At 38.8% G+C, this 21,423-nt stretch overlaps 1 protein-coding gene across 1 annotated transcript in view; it reads left to right on the top strand.

Moving 5' to 3' along the window:
- The window catches only part of LOC126810675 (neuromedin-U receptor 2), a 147,946-nt gene that overhangs the window by 111,740 nt on the left and 14,783 nt on the right, over positions 1 to 21,423 (top strand). The window contains exon 2 of the mRNA XM_050535855.2: positions 2,296 to 2,835. Within this exon, the coding sequence (XP_050391812.2) occupies positions 2,296 to 2,835 (540 nt within the window). The remainder of the gene's footprint in view (positions 1 to 2,295; positions 2,836 to 21,423) is intronic.

Raw genomic sequence — 21,423 nt, 5'->3', positions numbered from 1 at the left:
TCTGGCCGATTGACCAAACTCCCATCAACAACCGTTGTTATCACGGTGTTTTAAGGTCCGCTTCCACTGAGGATGATATCGCAGACAAGTTGTCTTATTATATTACTGTTTAACGTCCGCTTCCACCGAGGGTGATATCGCAGACAAGTTATCTTGGGAGGGGGGGGGGGCATTAGCTTACCGAAATTAAGTAGGTGCTTCTATTTCCAAGTCAAATATAACGCTCACGCCAGGGATCGAAATCACCTTCGCAAACCAGACTTGACCGGCCAGCAAGAGTTTAAGCGCTACAACAGCCCCACCCGCCCACCACCCACAACTGAAATTGTTATTAGTTAGTTGTATTTTACGTCCGCTTCCACCGAGGTGATATCGCAGACAATAACATGTTATGTATACAAGGTGCAATAATTTACAATGTGATTAGTGAAAAAGCGGATAATTAGGTTTTTATATATATGTACAGAAGACAATAGATAACAGCAAGAGACATGAGATAGCAGGTGCAAAGAATAAAGAGGTGCCAGTGGACGTTTACAAAACAGACGAATTTGTAACAAAACAGACATGAATGTTGACGAACATTTGGACAGAGACAAACATTTAGACATAGTATGAACATATATATATATATAGTTAGGTCATTTTCGTCGGTCTGGTCGATTTGTCCGGTTGAATGGCAGTGCGGTGCAACTCTTCCTTGGGGCTTGTTGGTGAGTGTAAGGCCTGGACCATTCTTTCTTCCATTTGGTTTTGTTGTCCGGTATTTCGTTATTATTTCTGTTGTTCATTCCTTTGTTGTTGGTTCTCTGAAGGAAGAATCCAGCACAACTGAAATTCCAAAGCCTAAATGTTATGTCATCGCGGCCATCTTGGAATTGTAACGTCCATAAATCAATAACCGTCAAACAGTAATGAGGATTGCAAAGTGTAACACATCACTATAACACTATCTTAGTGATAACAGAGACCAGTTTAGTAAATACATGGTTTATTTACATCGGGTATATAACACATCTACATACAAAATAATACAGGAACTTAAACTAATATACACGAACTAGACTACATCAGAACACATATAACTATATTAAATCCACCATTCTGCACCTCTGCCAAGGCAGCGGCTGAACTCAGGTGAGTCCATACGCTGGTACATGTATGTACGTCTCTCCTCCTCTCCAGTCGTCTTTAGTTGTCTTGTTTAACTGTCAGCAAACTCAGATTGTTATATACCCCCGAACAATAGATAACTCATGGTCATATATGCAATTGTCTCTTTTATCTCGTCATGGTATGCTTACTCGCCATTTCGTATTCCTTTGAAGTAATGCGGGGCGTGTGCACAGATCATATGTAGTTTGTAAATGATATATGGGATTAATTACATGTTTAATTAGACCATAGCCAGTCCGTGCCTTATATAGGAGTTTATACAGAGTTGAAAAGTCAATATCATATATTATCAAAAATCATCTGAGTTCTAAGCACCTAAATGACCGTTCAATTTGATGAAAGTTATAGAGTACTTTGTTGCAAAAGTATATACAACCTGGCCGTTTATAGTTCAGCCCACAGTAGGTGACATGTTTCTGGTCTGGTAGACCTACCACATTACGTTTAGTTCAGCCCGTTGTTAGTGTCACGTGTGTCCATTCCAGTAGGCCTACCACATTACGTCTCGTTCCGTCCGTTTTAGGTTAAGTGTGTCCGTTGCGGTAGGTCTACCACATTACGACTCGTTCAGCCCGTTTGTCCAGTAACCCTACCACATTACGTCTGATTAGGCCCACTTTTTAAACAGCGATTACCGGTATTGAAATCGACGCTCTGAATAAAAAATGATTTTCAACCAATTATATATCAATCATCCGCCATGTATTGTTGATAGGGAAGTAGGCTACATTAGCTTGACGTAGGATCACATATATTCTGTACAGCTCAGTGGGCGCTTACGGCTAGCCCCCGGATCCATTCACTTTTTTTTAATATTTGTTTATTTGTGTTTTTCTGAGCTTGATATCTTGTCCATGTATTTGTTTCTGTGTAAATTATTTGTGGTGCAGCCCCCTGCACTTACTATCAAAACAGCCCTAATCTATTTCAAATTTCAGCTCAGTCACAATTGAGTTTTCGTGAAAGATGGTGCACATTCTGGCTCGTGTACGACATCTACCGCAACTTGATATATGAGATTATGAAAGCAATTAATGTTTCGTCTGTTTTGTGATTATTGATCGTTACCAAAATTTATATAACGCAATCAAACTATATTTTTTTCTCTTTATTTTTCAGCACTTCCGCCGGAATTGTATACAATATGGAAAGCGTATCCGTGGCCGTTTGGGGAACCATTTTGTATTTTCAAATCGTATTTAATGGAGTTGACAGCGTATGCGTCAATCATGACAATAACAGCCTTCACCTGTGAACGTTACGTAGCAATAGTTCATCCAATGAGAGGACAGAAAATATCTATTTTATCACGTGCTGTCAAGGTGATTGTGTTCATCTGGATACTGGCGGGAACTTGCGCGTTACCATACCCTATTCACACAAGGATTTATCATTTTGTTACGGACCCTAGGAACGGGGAACCAATCAGTGATTCGTTACTGTGTAATATTCCCTACGAATGGATTCAGAAGATGACGTACATGTTTCAAGTGTCGACATTTGTATTTTTCGTCATACCCATGACAATAATAACTGTCATGTACGTTTTGATTGGAGTAAAATTACGTCAGAAGGAGATCATAACGGCGAGTGTTAACAACGCCCTGGTGGGTAAAACGGCAGCTTCCAGGGCCAGAAAAGCAGTAGTTAAAATGTTAGGTAAGTAGCCTATAAGTCCCTTCTATATTGCTGATTCAGCCGCGATGGTGAAGGTCAGAGGGACTGACAAGGACAGTTCCTAGTCGTTCGGATGGTATGAAAAACCGAGGTCCCGTGTACACATTGGAGTGCACGTATAAGATCCCTTGGAAGTTGGAATTCAATATAAGAGTAGGTTGTAGCGCCACTGTTCGGACAAAATTTCCCTAATAGTGTGGCGTATACCCGTCTTTATTATCGCAGTCGGAGCAGAACAGTAGGACGTTAAACACCATTTCATTGCTTTCGATCTGAAGCCAACAAAATGTCGAGTATGGTGACGACAAAACAGATTACCCAACATCCAATTACCTAGAAATCATATTTCATGCTTTTAACTTAAGTACATTACGATGCTTTGATAATCCACACGTGAATAATTAATTCATTAGAAAGTGTTACACGGTAGACTGGGAATAATAATCACTCCTTACCTTATACTAGTCGCCATTTTCTACTTCACGTGCCTCTCGATACCATTAATTCAATACGAATTTACGTCTGACTGAACAGCGGTGGCGGATCCAGGTGTGAGGTGGGTGGGGGGCTTCAAAACACCCTCAGTAAAAGACAGTATAAAAACAGCAGTGGCGGGTCCAGCTCAAGGGGATATGAGCTAGGGGCTTCCAAACCCGATCCCTAAAATACAGTATAACACAGTATATCCAGTTGAAGGGGTTGGGGGGCGGGCAAGGGGCTGTAAATCTACCATAAACAATAACACGTGAACCACTTGAGAAGTGATTTTTAGGATCCTCAAAGTATGGGGTATAGGTTCAACGCGGCATGAATATTCATTTCCTTTGACTCACTCACTCCGTTCGTTTGAGACTGTCCTGTCTGGTCGGATAAGCTAGTGAATAGGCGACAAGCGTCTCCGCAACATGACTAATAAGTTTCCACAGGGAGCAGGCAAAGAAGTGGACCTAGACAATGTGGTCACTAAAATATACCCCAAATTCAAGAAGTATCCTTCTTTGAATTCGGGAATGATTTATCAATAGTTGGCCCCAACATCGTGTTTCTTGGGTGTTCTTATAGCAGCCTACACGTTATTATTAGATTATTGCATTTCTGTCCGCAGTGGTTTTTATAATTAGGGTTTCACACTGCGTAGCTTGTGTGAAACACTATTGTTTTTGTTAAAATTATTCTTATTATTATTCTTATTATTATTATTTTTTTTTTTTCCAATTTGATTGTATCTCAGAAACTACTTGTCGGATTGATTCGATGTCTTCGGTTTTACTGGAAAAGTGGGTGTGACTTAGAGATTAAAGCTATTTCGAACGTTCTGCGACAATGCAAAATGTCCGAAATCGTCGAATTTGTCGATTTTTGAAATATTGCCGTAATTTTAACAATAATCGTCGGATTTTAACATTGGATACATTTTGACATAGCCAGAGACAAGGCACATAGCCACGGTTCTTTAGATTTTTGATTTTCCACGAATCGTCGGAGATATTAGGCGCCAAATTTTGAAAATTTAAATTTTTACAAAAAACTTTTTTATTCATGAATATTTTAATGTGGTATTTTACCCAGGGTTAAAGAGTCATCTGATTTGACAAAAATGGCACCATTTTTTGTCATCGTAAATTTCCTTGACCCCCATTGGCTAATTCAGTTTTTCAGTCCTGGATTAATTATTTATTGCTCGATTTGTATAAAACAAAGTTCATATGCTCCGTAATCCAAAATGTCATTTTTTTTTGTTACCGGTAAAGTTACCTTTCGGCAACGGAAGTGACATAAATTTAGCAAAAACTACAATTTTGACAGTTCGGTACCACTTTTTGAAAGCAAATATTATTTTTTTCAAATCTGGTATGACTGAAAGTGTGTGCCCTGTAAAGGCGCAGAAAACATCGGGCTCAGTTTTTTTAATTTCGATTTCGTTTTCGGGTCATTTTGATTTAAAGGTGAAAAAGGTGAAAAAATGAGCTATTTACAACCCATTCAGGCTTTTCATATTTTAAAATATTTCTTCGCAACTTTCATAAACTTGTAGCATTAATCCATACGAAGAGAATCTATCTCAAAATTAGTTTGTAATATGAGCAGTTGCCGAGAAATGGTCAATTTTGCATGAGTCACTCTTTACGCTATTGTGTCTGTAAAAGAGTCAATTATTATTGGATTTTCATAAAAGTGACACCATTTGATGCATAATGTCAATTGTGACTAGTTAAACTCAATTTAACATTTTCCATGTCACCGGAAATGACGAAATTTGGGTAAAAACTGTATTTATAGCCTTAGAAACAAATAATTTATTGAAATGAGTCGTATTTGTTGTTTGTTTAATATTTTGATATTTGATTCTAATCAACTAATAGCATGAACCCATACGATCATATAGGTATCACAAAATGGTTTCTAACTTGTTCAGTTGTAGAGAAATAGGTAATTTTCAACAGGTCACTTTTCAAGGTTTTTTGTCCATAAAAGTGTCAATTATTATTCGATTTTCATGAAATATTCACTATGTGATACCTAATGCCATTTACGATTTCATACAAGTAATTTAAGATTTTCATTATCACCGGAAGTAACGTCATTTTGGCAAAAATTGTATTTTTAGCTTTCAAAACAGATATTTTATTCAAATGAGTCTGAGTTGTTATGTTTTTAAAATTATGATATTTGATTCCAATCAACAAATAGAATAAACCCATACGATCATACAGATTCCAGAAAATGGTTTCTAACTTGTATGGTTGCAGAGGAATTGACGGTTTTCTACAAGTCACTTTTTAAGGTTTTTGGTCTATAAAAGTGGCAATTATTATTCGATTTACATAAAATTTTCACCATGTGATGCCTTATGCCATTTCTGATTTCATAAAACTAATTGAATATTTTCATTATCACCGGAAGTACTGTACACTTACATGTAACAAATATATAAAATGAATTGATATTGCTGGATTTGGTTGATTCGGCGTCCATTTTATTTGATGTGTGCAATGATGAGGTGGAAACCTGTTTAATGGTTTCATTGGTACCGGAAGTGACATATGTTTAGGGTAACGTGGCACCGGTGAAACCCGTCATTACTGCATCGCAGTTCTAGTTTTCATTATTATTTTTTTTTTTAAAACAGTTCTATTTATCTCGACGATCAGTGTCTAAAATACTGCCAGACTGCATTTCCAAGAGTCTATTTTCCAAAATTTTCTGTTTGCGTCCGCGAGGGGGGGGGGGGCTTTGCTCCAGATTCTCCCCTCCGTCCACCGGAGGCTAGCGCCGCCACTGAAAAGTCACTATTAAAGCAGTAGTGGAGGACCCGGATGAAGGGGGGGGGGGCTGGCGGTAGGGTAATTTTTTTAGCTTATTTTTTCTTGGGGTGCTGTAGCTGAAATGATAGGCTTTAGCGTCCTACTTTTCTGTACCGACTGGGCTAATGGAGACGGGTGAAACAACAAAGGACCAACTATTTTTTTATTGTGTTATCCTTGGAACAATGATTTTTTCTCTGAATGCCTGTCAGGGATTCGGAAGCCAATGAAATTGGGCTCAACACCCTACTGTTCTGCTCCGACTGGGCATGCACCATACAGTGTGCTATGAGGGATAGTATTCCCAGACAGCGGCGCTACGACTTTCTCTTATATCAAATTACAACCTCGGGTGCTGTAGCTGATGAAACTAATTGTTTTATTCTATTCCAGATAGACACCACTAATCGTTAGTGACAAACGGATTTTTCAAACTTTTATCGGCAGAGCAAATTATGCATGGACCTGAGGGGCCCACCCGCGGTTCATGGCAAAAAGAGAAAAAATTCAAATTCCAGATGAAAGTTTCACGGTAATAGATCTTGCGGCGCGAGGGCGAAGACTGAACTATCTCTCAACCTTCTCTGTGAAGTTCCACTCATTCCGGTGATTTCACTTGTTATAACAGTTCCCCACCGTTATATGTCATTTCCGCGCATTGTATGTCATTCCGAACTGAATAGATTTCGTATGTGATCAGATATTATGTAATTATTCTTGTATTACAGACCGTTTAATTGTGTGTTACGCGTGCGTGCCATTCAAAAGGATATGAAATAATCTTTTCGTCGTGTTAGGGGCCCCGCGATTCTAGTAAGGCCCAAGGCCCCGCTCCGGTTAAACTGGACTTTGCGACAGAGATACCCCCACACCGTGTCCGCCACTACTGAACAGTATTACCGCCATTTTTATTGGAATGTTACGTTTGGGAATATTATGTAAAGTGTTGTGTTAAGGCTTCAGTGGGTATTGTGTCAACTTGAAATAATCCACGCCATTTATCTGCCATTTTCTATAACATCGGCCATTAATTATGGGTCCTGATTCTAAATACTCAATACACTTGGGGTTTATTGAAACGTGTGAGAAAACAGACATGGCTGTGATTAAATTTGGTTGTAAATCTTTTAAAGTGAAGATATGAGCAAATCGCCTGTTGTAAAGACGAATGGGGTTTGAAAAAAACCCAGACATGTTTGTGATTAAGTTTAGTTATAAAATTTAGTGATTAAATTTAGATCCCCGGTTGTACATGACAAGGAATAGGGTCGCCTGTCCAGCATCGTGGGTTTTCTCCGGGTCTTCCGGTTTCCCTCCACTGCTAAACACCCCTACACGCGCAAAATAAAATTGAACCTTATGTTAGTTCCGAAATGACCGCGTTTGTGTCGAGTGGACGTTAAACCCATCTATCTCTCTCTCTCTCTCTCTCTCTCTCTCTCTCTCTCTCGTCAACACAATAATTTGGTCATTTTGAGACTAACATATATGTGTCTTTTTATGTGTGCAATGAAAGTGTTTTATGTGTGCAATGAAAGTGTTTTATGTGTGCAATGAAAATGTTTTTATGTGTGCAATGAAAGTGTTCTATGTGTGCAATGAAAGTGCTTTGTTGTGTGCGATAAAAATGTTTTTATGTGTGAAATGAAAATGTTTTCTGTGTGCAATGAAAGTGCTTTGTTGTGTGCGATGAAAGTGTTTTATGTGTGCAATGAACGTGTTTTTGTGTGTGCATTGAAAGTGGTTTTATGTGTGCAATGAAAATGTTTTATGTGTGCAATGAAAGTCGTTTTATGTGTGTGATGAAAGTGCTTTTTTTTGTGTGCAATGAAAGTGTTTTATGTGTGCAATGAATTTTTTTTTTAAGCATCAATGGAAGTTTTTTTTTCACGAATAGCTCAGCAAACTGGGGGTTGTGTTTAAGACTACGGTAGCTTACGTGTAAGAAAACTTACGAGAATGTCAACATTATTATACACGTTGGTTTGAGGCGCCCTAGATCTTGAGGTGCTAGGCTTCAATCTGCCAGACCTATAGGTAAATCCTAGATCTTGAGGTGCTGGGTTTCAATCTGCCAGGCCTATAGGGTAACCCTAGATCTTGAGGCCCTTATAGGCTTCAGTCTGTCAAATCTATAGGTTAATCCTAGATCCTAGGTTTCATCCTGTCAAGTCTATAGGTTAATCCTAGATCCTAGGTTTCATCCTGCCAGGTCTATAGGTTAATCCTAGATCCTAGGTTTCATCCTACCAGGTATATAGGTTAATCCTAGATCCTAGGTTTCAACCTGTCAAGTGTATAGGTTAATCCTTGGTCCTAGGTTTCATCCTGCCAAGTCTATAGGTTAATCCTAGATCCTAGGTTTCATCCTGTCAAGTCTATAGGTTAATCCTAGATCCTAGGTTTCATCCTGTCAAGTCTATAGGTTAATCCTAGATCCTAGGTTTCATCCTGTCAAGTCTATAGGTTAATCCTAGATCCTAGGTTTCATCCTGTCAAGTCTATAGGTTAATCCTAGATCCTAGGTTTCATCCTTCCAGGTCTATAGGTTAATCCTAGATCCTAGGTTTCAACCTGTCAAGTCTATAGGTTAATCCTTGGTCCTAGGTTTCAACCTGCCAAGTCCATAGGTAAATCCTTGATCCTGGGTAAATCCTTAATCTTAAAGTGCTAGGTTTCAATCTGCCAAGTCTATTGGTAAATCCGACACTGAATATGTTGCACTTTAAAGCCTTCTGCCGTTTGGTTTGCTGGAGTGGCAGACCACGTTATTATGTTTCATTATTATCTGTAAGGGATCGGTTGATAAAATTAGGATAAAACAAAACAGATATTCCCAAACCTGTCATTATATTCACCACATAATAACATACGGTAAAATTATAAACATTCTCTGATAATTTCCCTAGAGTAGAAACATAGTCTGATTAACCTTCCTTTTATATATGATATACAATTATAAAGATTGATTATTCAAAAAAAAAACATTCCTTTTATATATAATTAATTATAAAGATTAATTATCAAAAAACCTCTTCCACATATATGTGATATGTAATTATGTAATTGTCTATTAAAAGCCCCGCGGGGGGGTTGGATGGCTAAATGGTTAGCGTGCGCGCGCTGTATCATAAAGCCTGTCATTGAGTCGACTGGCGTGGTTTCGAATCCCCGGTTGTACGTGACAAGGAGTAGGGTCGCCTGTCCAACCTGGTGGGTTTTCTCCGGGTCCTCCGGTTTCCTCCCACTGCTAAAGACCCCTACGCGCAAGCGAATTATGTAAATAAAATTAAACCATATGTTAGTCCCGAAATGACCTAGTTTGTGTTGAGTGGACGTTAAACCCCATTTCTCTCTCTCTCTATTAAAAGCCCCGCACGCCTCAAGTTCCTGAAGGAGTTTTACAACATCTAGCCGTTGCTAGATTAGTCTTAAATTCCTACACAATTAGGTACGTTATTTCCCTTTACGACAGATATGTGATACAAACACATAACATAACGGAACAGATTCGTTTACAGCCGTTGGAGGTTTTATTTATAGTTGAAAAACTCACGGAAATCAGCCTTACTAGCATAATAGAAAAACAGAAAAATAAATTAGAATGGTTTGGACTTAAGTGTGAAGTGGGTCATAAGATAGTCGTCACAGAAAAGCGAAAAAATTCCAGCAACCTTGACATTGAACGAACCTTGAACTTTGCAAACTTGATTATCACAGCTAGACATTTCAGTTGGAAAGCTCGTGACTTGGTATTCGCGATGATATTTTCTATCGAGGAATCTGAGAGGTCGGGAGCTGGGTCAATGACCAGTCGAAATTAGTGACGAAAAATGTGAAGGCATTAATCAAATGTATGGAGTTAAATCGAGATCAAGCCTTCTATTGAAGATGTGTCTATCTTGACAAACCACAGCGATATCAAATTGATTGTTAAATACCCGTTAGACATCCATGTCAAATTATTTTAATGGTCAATTATTATTGTAATGTTTAATCTGTCGATTGATCTATTTTACAGACATAGCCCGCTGATAGAAACCTGACACTGTAATTAAATATATATTATGGAGAGAGAGAGAGAGAGAGAGAGAGACACACACACACAGGCGACCCTACTCCTGGCCACGTACATACGGGGAATCAAAAGAGAGAGAGAGAGGGGGAGGGACGGGCAGACAGACACAGAGAAATTGGGTTTAACGTCCGTTCAACACAAGCCAGGTCATTTCGGGACTAACATAGGGAGGACCCGGAGAGAACACACCAGGTTGGACAGACAACCTTCTTCTAGTCATGTACAAGCCGTGAATCCAAATCACGCTACTTGACTCAATGTCAGACCTAACGAAGCTAATGACAAACCTTTCACCCCACCCTCCTCTTGTACTTGAGATAGGTATTGTACACTGTAGCGTTATGTGTAGAATAAATGAAATGAAATGAAATGAAATATGGTTTTATGGCACGTCAGCTCCAACCGGGCTATATTGCGTCAAACATATGGTGATATTTACGAGACACATTAAATGAAATCACAAAATACTAATATACATAAATAAAAACAAATATCACAGTTAGCACTATTAAAATTATATAAAATTGTTTTATGTATATCAAATATTTAAAAAATAAAATATCAAAAACATTATATATACAAATTAAAATTTTCTATAAAAATGTGTAGAATAAAGCACGAGACTGGGGTTATGCTGGGGAAAGAAAGACAAAAGAATTGAACCCGAGACCGAGGTTTTTCTTTCGAGGGTGTTTTTTTGAAGTCTTTCTTCCCCAGCATAACCGAATTCGAGGACTTTATCTTGCTTATAAACCGTCTATGTTTACATGTACGTAAAATAATAATATTCCAGAATTCCAGTAAGAAAAACCTTTTATCATGTTTTCTTATAGGAAAAAAAAGAAACACCCTGGAAGAATAACCTGTTACAGGTTTAAAGAAAAACTTTCAGAAGAATAACCCCGAATTCCCGTGTATATATCCAAAACCGCCCCCGACTTTCAGACCGCAAGTTAAACCGGGCATAGAATATAGCCCAAAAATCAAAGAGATTTACCGTTATAGGTTTAATAATAATTCACTTGTTTATTTGGTGCAATGTCTATTTTCTATCTTGTCCGCAGGTTTATCTTGTAGATATTTGTTTTGCGTGTAGTGCGATTCTCCTGCACTAACTAATATAGTTGTTAGAATGAAATTAATTGTTTTCACACCTACTATATTATACGTCTAAAGACAACTCAAGGGATGTGTTACATATACATATAATATCTATATTATAATAATGCAACCCTAGGGATGTGTTACATCTATCATATAATATACATTAGTGTGAGTTATATTCTGTCTTTCACATGTATATTATCATGAGACTGTATATTTATTTTTCTATATTATTATTGTAATTGTCTCTTCACACCTTTATTGTCAGTGAATGAGATAATAACTGGTGTATATATTGTTTTATTCTATTGCAATCTGGTTAGAACACAGATCCTATTTCGTTTCGTTTTTATAGTTCAAAATTTCGGTTTACTTGTCTTTACTACACTTGGATCTGGAAGAGTTGTTAGTTAACTCGTGTTCTGAATGGTGTCAGGGATAAGCCAATGAAACGGTCTGTTACGGCGAGCTTTAGGCGTGTTTTTGACGGAACTGTGGGTAATCCACTAGTAACACCAATGCTGATTGGTTAAACAAATGTCTGACGTCATAGGGTCATAAGTCGGTCTTTTGACCCCTGCTTCATGTAGTGTAGGCCATCGAAAGTATATAAAAAAACGAAACGAAATATAGATCTGTATTTTAATCCGAGTGATTCTATTGAGAATTGTTTTGTGGTAAATACATGTAGATCTCCGGTGTTGGCCGAGATAATTTCTATGGATTTTGAGGCGTGGTTCCCCCGTATCAGTCGTGTAGAACGGGGAGCCTGACAAGAGATGGTGTGTAGTCGTTCGGATGGAACGAAAAACCGACATCAAGTTTTAATGTTGGAGTGCACCTAAAGGGGTCCTTGGGGGTTTTCCGGCGCGGTTCTCCCTTGTCAGTAGTGTAGAGGGTTGGGGCCTGACAAGAGATGGTGTGTAGTCGTTCGGATGGAACAGAAATCCGACATCAAGTTTTAATGTTGGAATGCACCTAAAGGGGCCCTTGGCGGTTTTGCGGCGTGTCAGTAGTACAGGACGGAGAAACCAACAAGAGACAGTGGGACGAAAATCCGACGTCAACTCTTAACGTGGGAGTGCACTTAAAAGAGCCCTTGGCGGTTGGAATTCCAAGAGTATGTCTGTAGGCAAAATTTCTTTATAACACACTGCATGTCGTATGCCCGTCTTCATTATCCCAGTCGGGGCAGAACAGCGGGACATTAAACCACATTTCATTTTACCATTAGTCCTTGTGTTTAATTTAGGGGGGTTGAATGGCTGAATGGTTAGCGTGCGCGCGCTGTATCATAAAGTCTGTCATTGAGTCGACTGGCGTGGTTTCGATTCCCCGGTTGTACGTGACAAGGAGTAGGGTCGCTTGTCCAACCTCCTTGGTTTTCTCCGGGTCCTCCGGTTTCCTCCCACTGCTAAAGACCCCTACGCGCAAGCGAATTATTGAAATAAAATTAAACCATATGTTAGTTCCGAAATGACCTAGTTTGTGTCGAGTGGACGTTAAACCCCATTTCTCTCTCTTGCGTTTAATTTAAATGGGGCAAGTCTCTATAAGTCTTCCATATTGCAAACACGACTTATTGGTCAATTTAAATCAACATTGATGTGGTTATATAACCGTAACAAGATAGGCCTCTGATATCCAATATTTCAGACAAAGTAAACATTTTAAAATTGGCACACGAATCAAGTGCCAGAATGCTTGCGGGCGCCATTTGTAATCAAGCGACTCAATGAACGAGGCTAAATACATCCCACAAGAAAATACTACTGGTGTAGATTGGAATAACCAGACAGAAAGACTGACATTGTGTAATGAAGCGACTCAATGAACGAGGCTAAACATATTCCAAAAGAAAATACTACAGGTGTAGACTGGAATAACCAGACGCAAAGACTGCCATTTAATTTGGACTCTTCTCGTATTTTGCCGAACATAACTGATTAGAAATTAGAGTAAAAACGGAAACGATTGAATGTAAATCAGTTTATATATATTCATATTACATTATTATATGCGTTGCAACCCATTTGTGTCCATTTCTAGGTCCCCAAAAATGTATAGTTAGCGCCTTAACACCTAATTCATAATGACGTCTAAAAATCTACTCACATAACCACTCACACAAAAAATAAATATTTTATAAATTTACAATTGTTTCCACTTTTTAAGTCGAAGATTTTATCCATTATTTACACAAATCACTGAAAACCAAACAGCAATTGAAATAAATTCCCCATTATTTCCGCGAAGTGTTTGACTATAGACTCAATCATAGCAGATTAGGACGGTAATTTCCGCTGTCATGTTACCATCGGAGTCTGCGTAGGTGTTTGATCTTTAATGCCATTTTGTAGACAAATCTCGTTCTCTAAAGCGGAGCTTATGTCGACTTTGCAACCCAAAGCAACTAGTTGCAGTCAGTTGCAAGAGTGCTTATGTCGATCATATCAGCAACTAAGGACAACTGGAAGCAACTGAATTCGGAGCGCTTATGTCGACTCGGAACTGATAGCGATCACACTGAACACGTGACTGTTAATTTATTCATCACGTGAACAACAAAATGGCCGGTCTTGCTACAATTCTATTAGTATATTATTGTCGACATCATCAAAACTTGAAAAGTGGGTGTCTTAGTTCGCTTCCATTTGCTTATTTATAAAGTCGCATGACACGTGACTCTTATCACGTGATGTTATTTCCATGGAAACGATTTGACTCCAGTTGCAAGAACGCCCATGTCGACTGCAACTAGTTGCCGCTAGTTGCAGCCAGTTGCAGAAAGTTGAACATGTGCAACTGGCTGCAACTGACTGCAACTAGTTGCTTTGAGTTGTAAGAGGCGCTCAGGTCAACTTTTTTCAGTTGCATTCAGTTGCTCCCAGTTGCCAAAATACCAGTTGCTTTCAGTTGCAAGGTCGACACAAGCCCCCCATTAGGAGAGGTTTGGAAGACCAATATTAACTATCTTTGTCATTTTCTGGGAAAACAATATCTATACACAAGTTCACATTTATAAATAATAATTTTGTTAGAGGAAAATGTTGGTGTCGGCCATTATTACATAGAGAGAGAGAGATGGTTTTTAACGTCCACTCGACACAAACTAGGTCATTTCGGGACTAACACAAGGTTTAATTTCGACACAAACTAGGTGATTTCGGGACTAACACAAGGTTTAATTTTATCTCAATAATTCGCTTGTGCGTAGGGGTCTTTAGCAGTGGGAGGAGACCGTTGAACCTGGAGAAAACCCACGAAGTTGGACAGGCGACCATACACCTTGTCACGTACAACCGGGTAATCGAAACCACGCCACTTGACTCAATGACATACCTTATGATACAGCGCGCACGTGCTAACCATTCGGCCACCCCCACCCCACCCCTCCATTATTACATATGTGATAGAACTGGTTAAACATATTCCAAATATAATTTGTAAGCTGAAATTCGACCGTGTATCTGTTATCGCTCGTTCCTTCTGTCCGTTATATATATACGGTTAACTCGTGGTTTCCGTTTTTTGCTTCACTTCGCGTATCTTAAAATCTCCGTTATATATCTATCGCACACTTATCCGCGATGAATATTCGCTAGGCCGCGACAATCACTGATAAGGATGACATTGATGCGACTTAATGGGCCACAAATATTAACTTTTTTCCTCCGACAAATTAAATATTCTAATTATATATTGGAAAAATAAATAAAGACGTTTGAAGTATTTGTAGGTAAAAATTATTTCCTATTTTAGTGTAAATGAGTATTAAAATGAGTAAAAGGCGCCATTCTGCTCGAATCAGTAACGTCTTATGTAAACAATGCACGCGTCATTGAGCCAATGATTGACGCCGCGTGATATGACCTCATTTGTTGATGGCAGTCATCTTTTACAGAAATATTAGAAGATTTTCTTAATACTCTGTGAAACAGATTGTATCTATCGTAGCAATGATCTCTGTGTTAAAATTATATTTGGAACGTGTTTAACCAGTTCTATCAAATATGTGATAATGACTGACACCAATATTGTCCTTTAAAGTAAGGATCAGTTAGGTTTATACATGTTTGGTTTAATTTAGTGACTTCACAGAAATACTTAAAGGGACATTAGGTAAGATTAGTTAAGGAGCCGACATTTCTCGCTATAATAGGACAGCTGTCTAGTCGTTCGTGTGGGACGAAAAACCGAGGTCCCGTGTACACATTAGCGTGCACGTAAAAGATCCCTTGACAGTTAGAATTCGATATAAAAGTAGGCCGTAGTGCCGCTGTCCGGGCAAAATTTCCCTCATAGCACACTGTATGGCGTATGCCCGTCTACATTAGCCCAGCTCGGAGCAGAACAGTAGGACGTTAAACCCCATTTCATTTCGCTATAATAATTAAAACATAGATAATGAAAGCAGAATATGTGACAATGGCTGACACGAACATTGTCCTTTAAAGTTTATATTGGGAGTACTTAATGTTCTTAGAAATGTCATCTTGTAGATGAATTCCAAACCCGCGGAACAAGTTATGACTGACAAGAACTTGAGAGTCATTTTTATTATTCGCCGGAATAAAAGTTTCAATATAAGATTCACCTTAAAACTAATACAAGGTACTTGATATTTCTTGAAATGCCATAATGTCTTCCACTCGGAAGGGAAGTTTTGAATGACAAGAACTTAGAGTCAATCGCCAGAATGGAGGATTTAACACACAATTTCACATTTTAACTAATATTTGTGTTGGGGTTAATTTTGTTCAAGTTGATATTAGGACAAACTTGTCAATAGCTGACACAGCAAAGATAATTATAAAATAATAGAGAATGGTATTAATATTTACTATATTCGATGGAATACTCGAGCTGCATCCCAACTTATATCTTCTTTAAGCGGCATTTAGCAATTGACACACGTAATAAACACATAAACATAATATGGAAGACAATTCCGTTTTAATTAAAACGGCACCTCGTTAAGGGTTCATCATTTCCTTCAAAACGTTGAGAGAACCCTCAACGAAACGTCGGGCCTGGCACCTAAACACTAACCCCAAACGATGACATCTACCAATCCAGAAGCAGACGAAATCATCTACCAAACGATATGTTTTATATTAAATAAAGGGAAGAACTTCCCACTAAACCAAATCCATGGCCTAATGCCAAATGGAAAGATTGCAAAATCATTTTCTAAAAAAGAGGAATCAGCTTCGGCTCTCCTATGTCTTGTCTGCGATATCACTTATGTGGAAGCAGACGTTAAACACCAAGAACTACTACTCAACGAAACGTGGCTTTAATTAAAATAGTAATTGTGTTCCATATTATATTTTTTGTCTTTATTAGGCAATGATAACGTTGAAAGAATAACAGATTTAATCACTATTTTTATTCTGCTTGATAACAGTAAGAGGACACTCAGGGGCGTAAATGTGTGTGGGGGGGGGGGTCTCAAAAGCATGCACCGCCGTCTTAATGAATTAATGAGGTAAACAAATAATGCCAGAATAGATCCCAAATACTAGTCGGTCGCAAAATCAGTGCAGTCGGTCGTAAGATATGAGCAGTCGGTATCAAAATAAGTGCTCACTGCACACGTCACTCTACTCACGCAAAACTTTAGTATAAAATAACCTTGTCATGACATTGAATAAAATTTTCAGGCCCAGTCCCAAAAATTAAAAGCTCGGTTACACATCTGAATTTTTTTCGCGCCTGCGGCGCTCGATTCCATTATAACATCATTCTTCCACTCCTCTGTTGTCATATACTGTCTCAGCACTATCATATTCACGGTTATACTGATCTGCCTAGTTATGTTAGTAGTACCACTGGCACTGGTGTGTGGGTCGTGGGGCGTCAGGCTATACAAAAGTTCTGTCAATTCTTGCAAAACAGGCGGAATTGACAGGGGCAGATCTTGAGATTTTGTCTAATTGAGTCACATTTCTGGTCCTCTCGTCCACAAGAATTTCTCCCAGCAATGACCTCAAATGCCAAGATATTGACTCAATTTTTCAAAATTTTCTCAGTTTGCTCAGTGTTATAGGCACAATCATATGACATAAACTTTATGTCAACTTAAATAAAACTGCTTTCCAGCGAGACAACGATCGGCAAACAACTATATAATTATACAATACCACCGATGTTCTACCGGGACGCTTAATGTTATAGCCAGTATTTTGTTGACATTCATTGTGGGGTGGAATTGTGGCTGGGGTGGCGCCCTAGATTTGGACCCCCCCCCCCCACACACACACACACACACACCGCTATCTAGATCCGCTACTGCACATGTCCCCTACAAAACTCGCACCTGTGGTGCTCGGCTCCTGACTGCCTCACTCGTACTAGGGGTATGGGCATCAGTCGGTCGCATTTTGGCTAAACACCCCCCCAAACAAAATCGTTATGTACGCCCCTGAGGACACTTGTTGAAGAGTCGTGTTATTAGAAGTTATTAGAATAAAACCAGTGATTGTTTCCCATAAAATATTGTGTTCTGTTAATGTGTTTCTCAATCTCCAAATCATACTTAAGGAGTCATGGTGGCTACGTGAAGAATACGCTGGCTCGCTAAGTAAGACGCTGGCTCGCTAGCCTGGGGGTAGCGGTTCACTCCCGGTGTTGACCGAATAAGCTCATCAAGACTTTCCTCCGTGGTTTCCTCTCATCAGTGGTGCAGGACGGAGGGCCTGACAAGGACAGCTGTCTAGTCGTTCGGGTGAGACGAAAAGTTGGGGTCCCGTGTACACACATTGGCGTGCACGTAAAAGATCCCCTGACAGTTGGAATTCTGTATTATATAAGTAGTCCGTAGTGCCGCTGTCCGGGCAAAATTTCCCTCATAGCACATTGTATGGGGTATGCCCGTCTTCATTAGCCCGGTTCGGATCAGAATAGTAGGACGTTAAACCCCATTTCATGTTATTTCACGTCCCACTTAAAGATTATATTGAGAGGATACTCTTGGAAAAGTCGACACGATATAAATATATCTGTTTTCCATGTGATAAAGTTTATAACTCTATCCAGCTACTAAATGTCTCTAAAAGATTATAATAGATCTCCTTTCTCGAACAATAAATGGAGGTCCTTAAAGGGCCCATCTCGATTATATTTTGGAGAATAAAACTGCTTAATTTTGTGTTAAAAGCCCTTAAATTCCTCTACCTTAGGGCCGAGCAACTAACTCAATATACATGATACGTTTTCAAACAACTTAAAGCTGTCAGTCTTCATCTGGAGACCGGTGTCCCAAGCTGTATTATACGGTGTCTGGATAAAACCAGACTTCTATTTACGAAAATAACGTATGGGTGAAATTTATCTTTCGTTATCAAGTTCAATACATGGACCATACACTGTATAGACCTCTAAAGGAACGGCAATAGATTATCGGGTCACCATACGAAAATCTTTAAAGGGTTACGTGTCTGGATAAGCGGTTTTGACGTTCACGTCCAAACGACTCAAAATTTTGAGTTGCCATATTGAGAGACGGTAAATACACCCACCATTCCTCTATATTTTGGCGCTTGAATTTTAAACGTACACAGACTTTTATTTCCGAGACTCTGTTAAAATCGGGATGATCCCTTTAAAGCGAAATGTCATTTGATATCACGTAATAATTCTAAACAAACATAAAATTATCTTGTTGATCATAAATTTAAAATAAACATTTATCGAACCGTACAGATGGGTTCTTAAATCGTTTTTCGATCAGTGTATAGCGACATTTCATTTTACGCCACAAAAAAATAAAGCTATTAATATCAATATTGAAATAAACAACCCTTTTTTGAGTGTGATTTAACTCCATATCGCTTCTCAAGTTCTGCAGCAAAATATTTAATCAAATAATAAAACAGTCCTTCGTTTTTTATTTCATTTTATCATTTTAAAAGAGACATGAGATAATATTGTTACTCGGCTAAACAGTCTTCAATGTCATTTTATAAGTATTCCATTCTCAAGTGATAGCGTATAATTATTTGGATGGGTTACTTAGTGCTAAATGATTAGGCCAGCTCAGTTTTTTGTCATAGGTCCCGGGAAGTAAACAGGCCTAGCGCTAATCCTAACCCTAACCCTAACCCTGGACCTAGCTCCAATGCTTACCCTAACCCTAACCCTGGACCTAGCTACGAGAACGTAGCTAAAAACGTTGAGATATACTGATGTGTTTGTTTTTAGCTACGATTGGATGCCTTTAGTTCCAAGTGGCAAACTCAATTTCTTTATTAATGCATGTAACATCTTTAAAATAAGATAGGTTTATGATATTATGATTAATTAAACTTACAGAGGCCAATGTAGTGACGCAACTATCGCCTAACTCCAAATATTCGCGTTTAAATTAATGAAGCCTTGTTTTTGTCTGACAATCACCGCCATCGAAATCCATTCATAGTTACAGTGCTTTAGATTGCCCTTTTGATTGGCTGTTATTAAAGCCTTATACTTAGCCCCGCCTTCATGATGACAGCGTATCGTTTAAAAAGATGGCGGTCTTAGTAACGGCTTAACGCCTCGATTTTAAAAAAGACGATTTGTACCCGTTTCAGGTAGGATTATATGCTTAATTGTAGTTGGGTGTGGTAGAAATATTATAAATAACAATAATCAATCGTTGTTTTGATTAAAACTATTGTCAATTTTGTTTAAAAATGCCGGGTGCGAATCGCTCCCGCATGTGCTACGTTGAAGGCAATGGCCTCATCTCTTATCTCGAAACACAGAGGGTTGAGAGATTAAGATTTGTTATCTACCCTGGACCTAGCTCCAATGCTTACCCTAACCCTAACCTACAATCTCGCCAACAATCACGTGCCCTAACCTTATTTACATCTCAACGATCTTGACAAAATTTGAGCTGGCCTTAACAAATAGATTTAGCCCATTGGCATGCACGTAGTACAACCTTGACATTGGAATTCGATATAAGAGTAAGCCGTAGCGCCGCTGTCGTGCAAAAGTTTCTTATTTGCACGCTGTACGTCGTATGCTGACCTTCATTAGCCCAGTCGGGGGCGTGGGTGGCCGAATGGTTAGCACGTGCGCGCTGTATCATAATGTCGGTCATTGAGTCAACTGGTCTGGTTTCTATTCCCCGGTTGTCCGTTACAAGGAGTAGGGTCGTCTCGTGGGTTTTCCCCGGGTCCTCCTGTTTCCTCCCACTGCTAATTGAAATAAAATTGAATCACATGTTAGTACTGAAATGACCTAGTTTGTGTCGAGTGGACGTTAAACTCTCTCTCTCTCTCTCCCCTCTCTCTCTCTCCCTCATTAGCCCAGTCGGATCAGAACAGTAGGATGTTAAAGTCTATGTTATTAAAGTGATCTAATGATATATTTAATAAACTATAACACATACTTATGGAAGAACAATTACTGATTTATTTGGGCGACGTTTCGATGTACCCTCACCTAGCCAATCACATCATGTATGGTTTCTCATTTGTGATGATTGGTTGTCCAATTAAAATTATTTACCCCTATAATCCGTCATATGTATATTGCCTTTGATCATGTTGTTTTTTAATCCTTTGATCTTGTTGTTGTCATGCATGGTTTCTGAATTGTTGTTATTGCTTGTCTATATATAATTGCTCTACACATTTGTTACTGTACTTGCTTCAAAACCTTGAGAGAATACTCTTCGAAACGTCGCCCAAATAAATCAGTAATTGTTCTTCCATAAGTATGTGTTATAGTTTATTGCTCTATCCAGTTACTAAATGCCTCTAAAAGATCGATATATTTAATTAAATGATAAACCCATTCCTTGTTATATTCTATTAGATCGTGAGGGAAAGATGTCGTCGTGAAATCAGTTTAAAGTATAAACTATTTAAATGTTATTTGTCTTGTTAAATATGACAGTCTAAACGTGTCATTATGATTTTTACTATCACTTCCTACTGCAGTTGAGGTGTTGCGTGGCCGAACGCGTCCACGTTGTATCATAAGGTCTGTCATTGAGTCAAGTGGCGTGGTTTCGATTCCCCGGTTGAACGTGACAAGGAGTAGGGTCGACTGTCTAACCTCATTGGTTTTACTCGGAGTTCTCCA

Source organism: Patella vulgata, chromosome 2 (genome assembly GCF_932274485.2).
Source record: "Patella vulgata chromosome 2, xgPatVulg1.2, whole genome shotgun sequence".
NCBI lineage: Eukaryota > Metazoa > Mollusca > Gastropoda > Patellidae > Patella > Patella vulgata.
The sequence above is the reverse complement of the archived record's forward strand: the minus strand, read 5'-3'. Positions and strand labels throughout refer to the sequence as shown.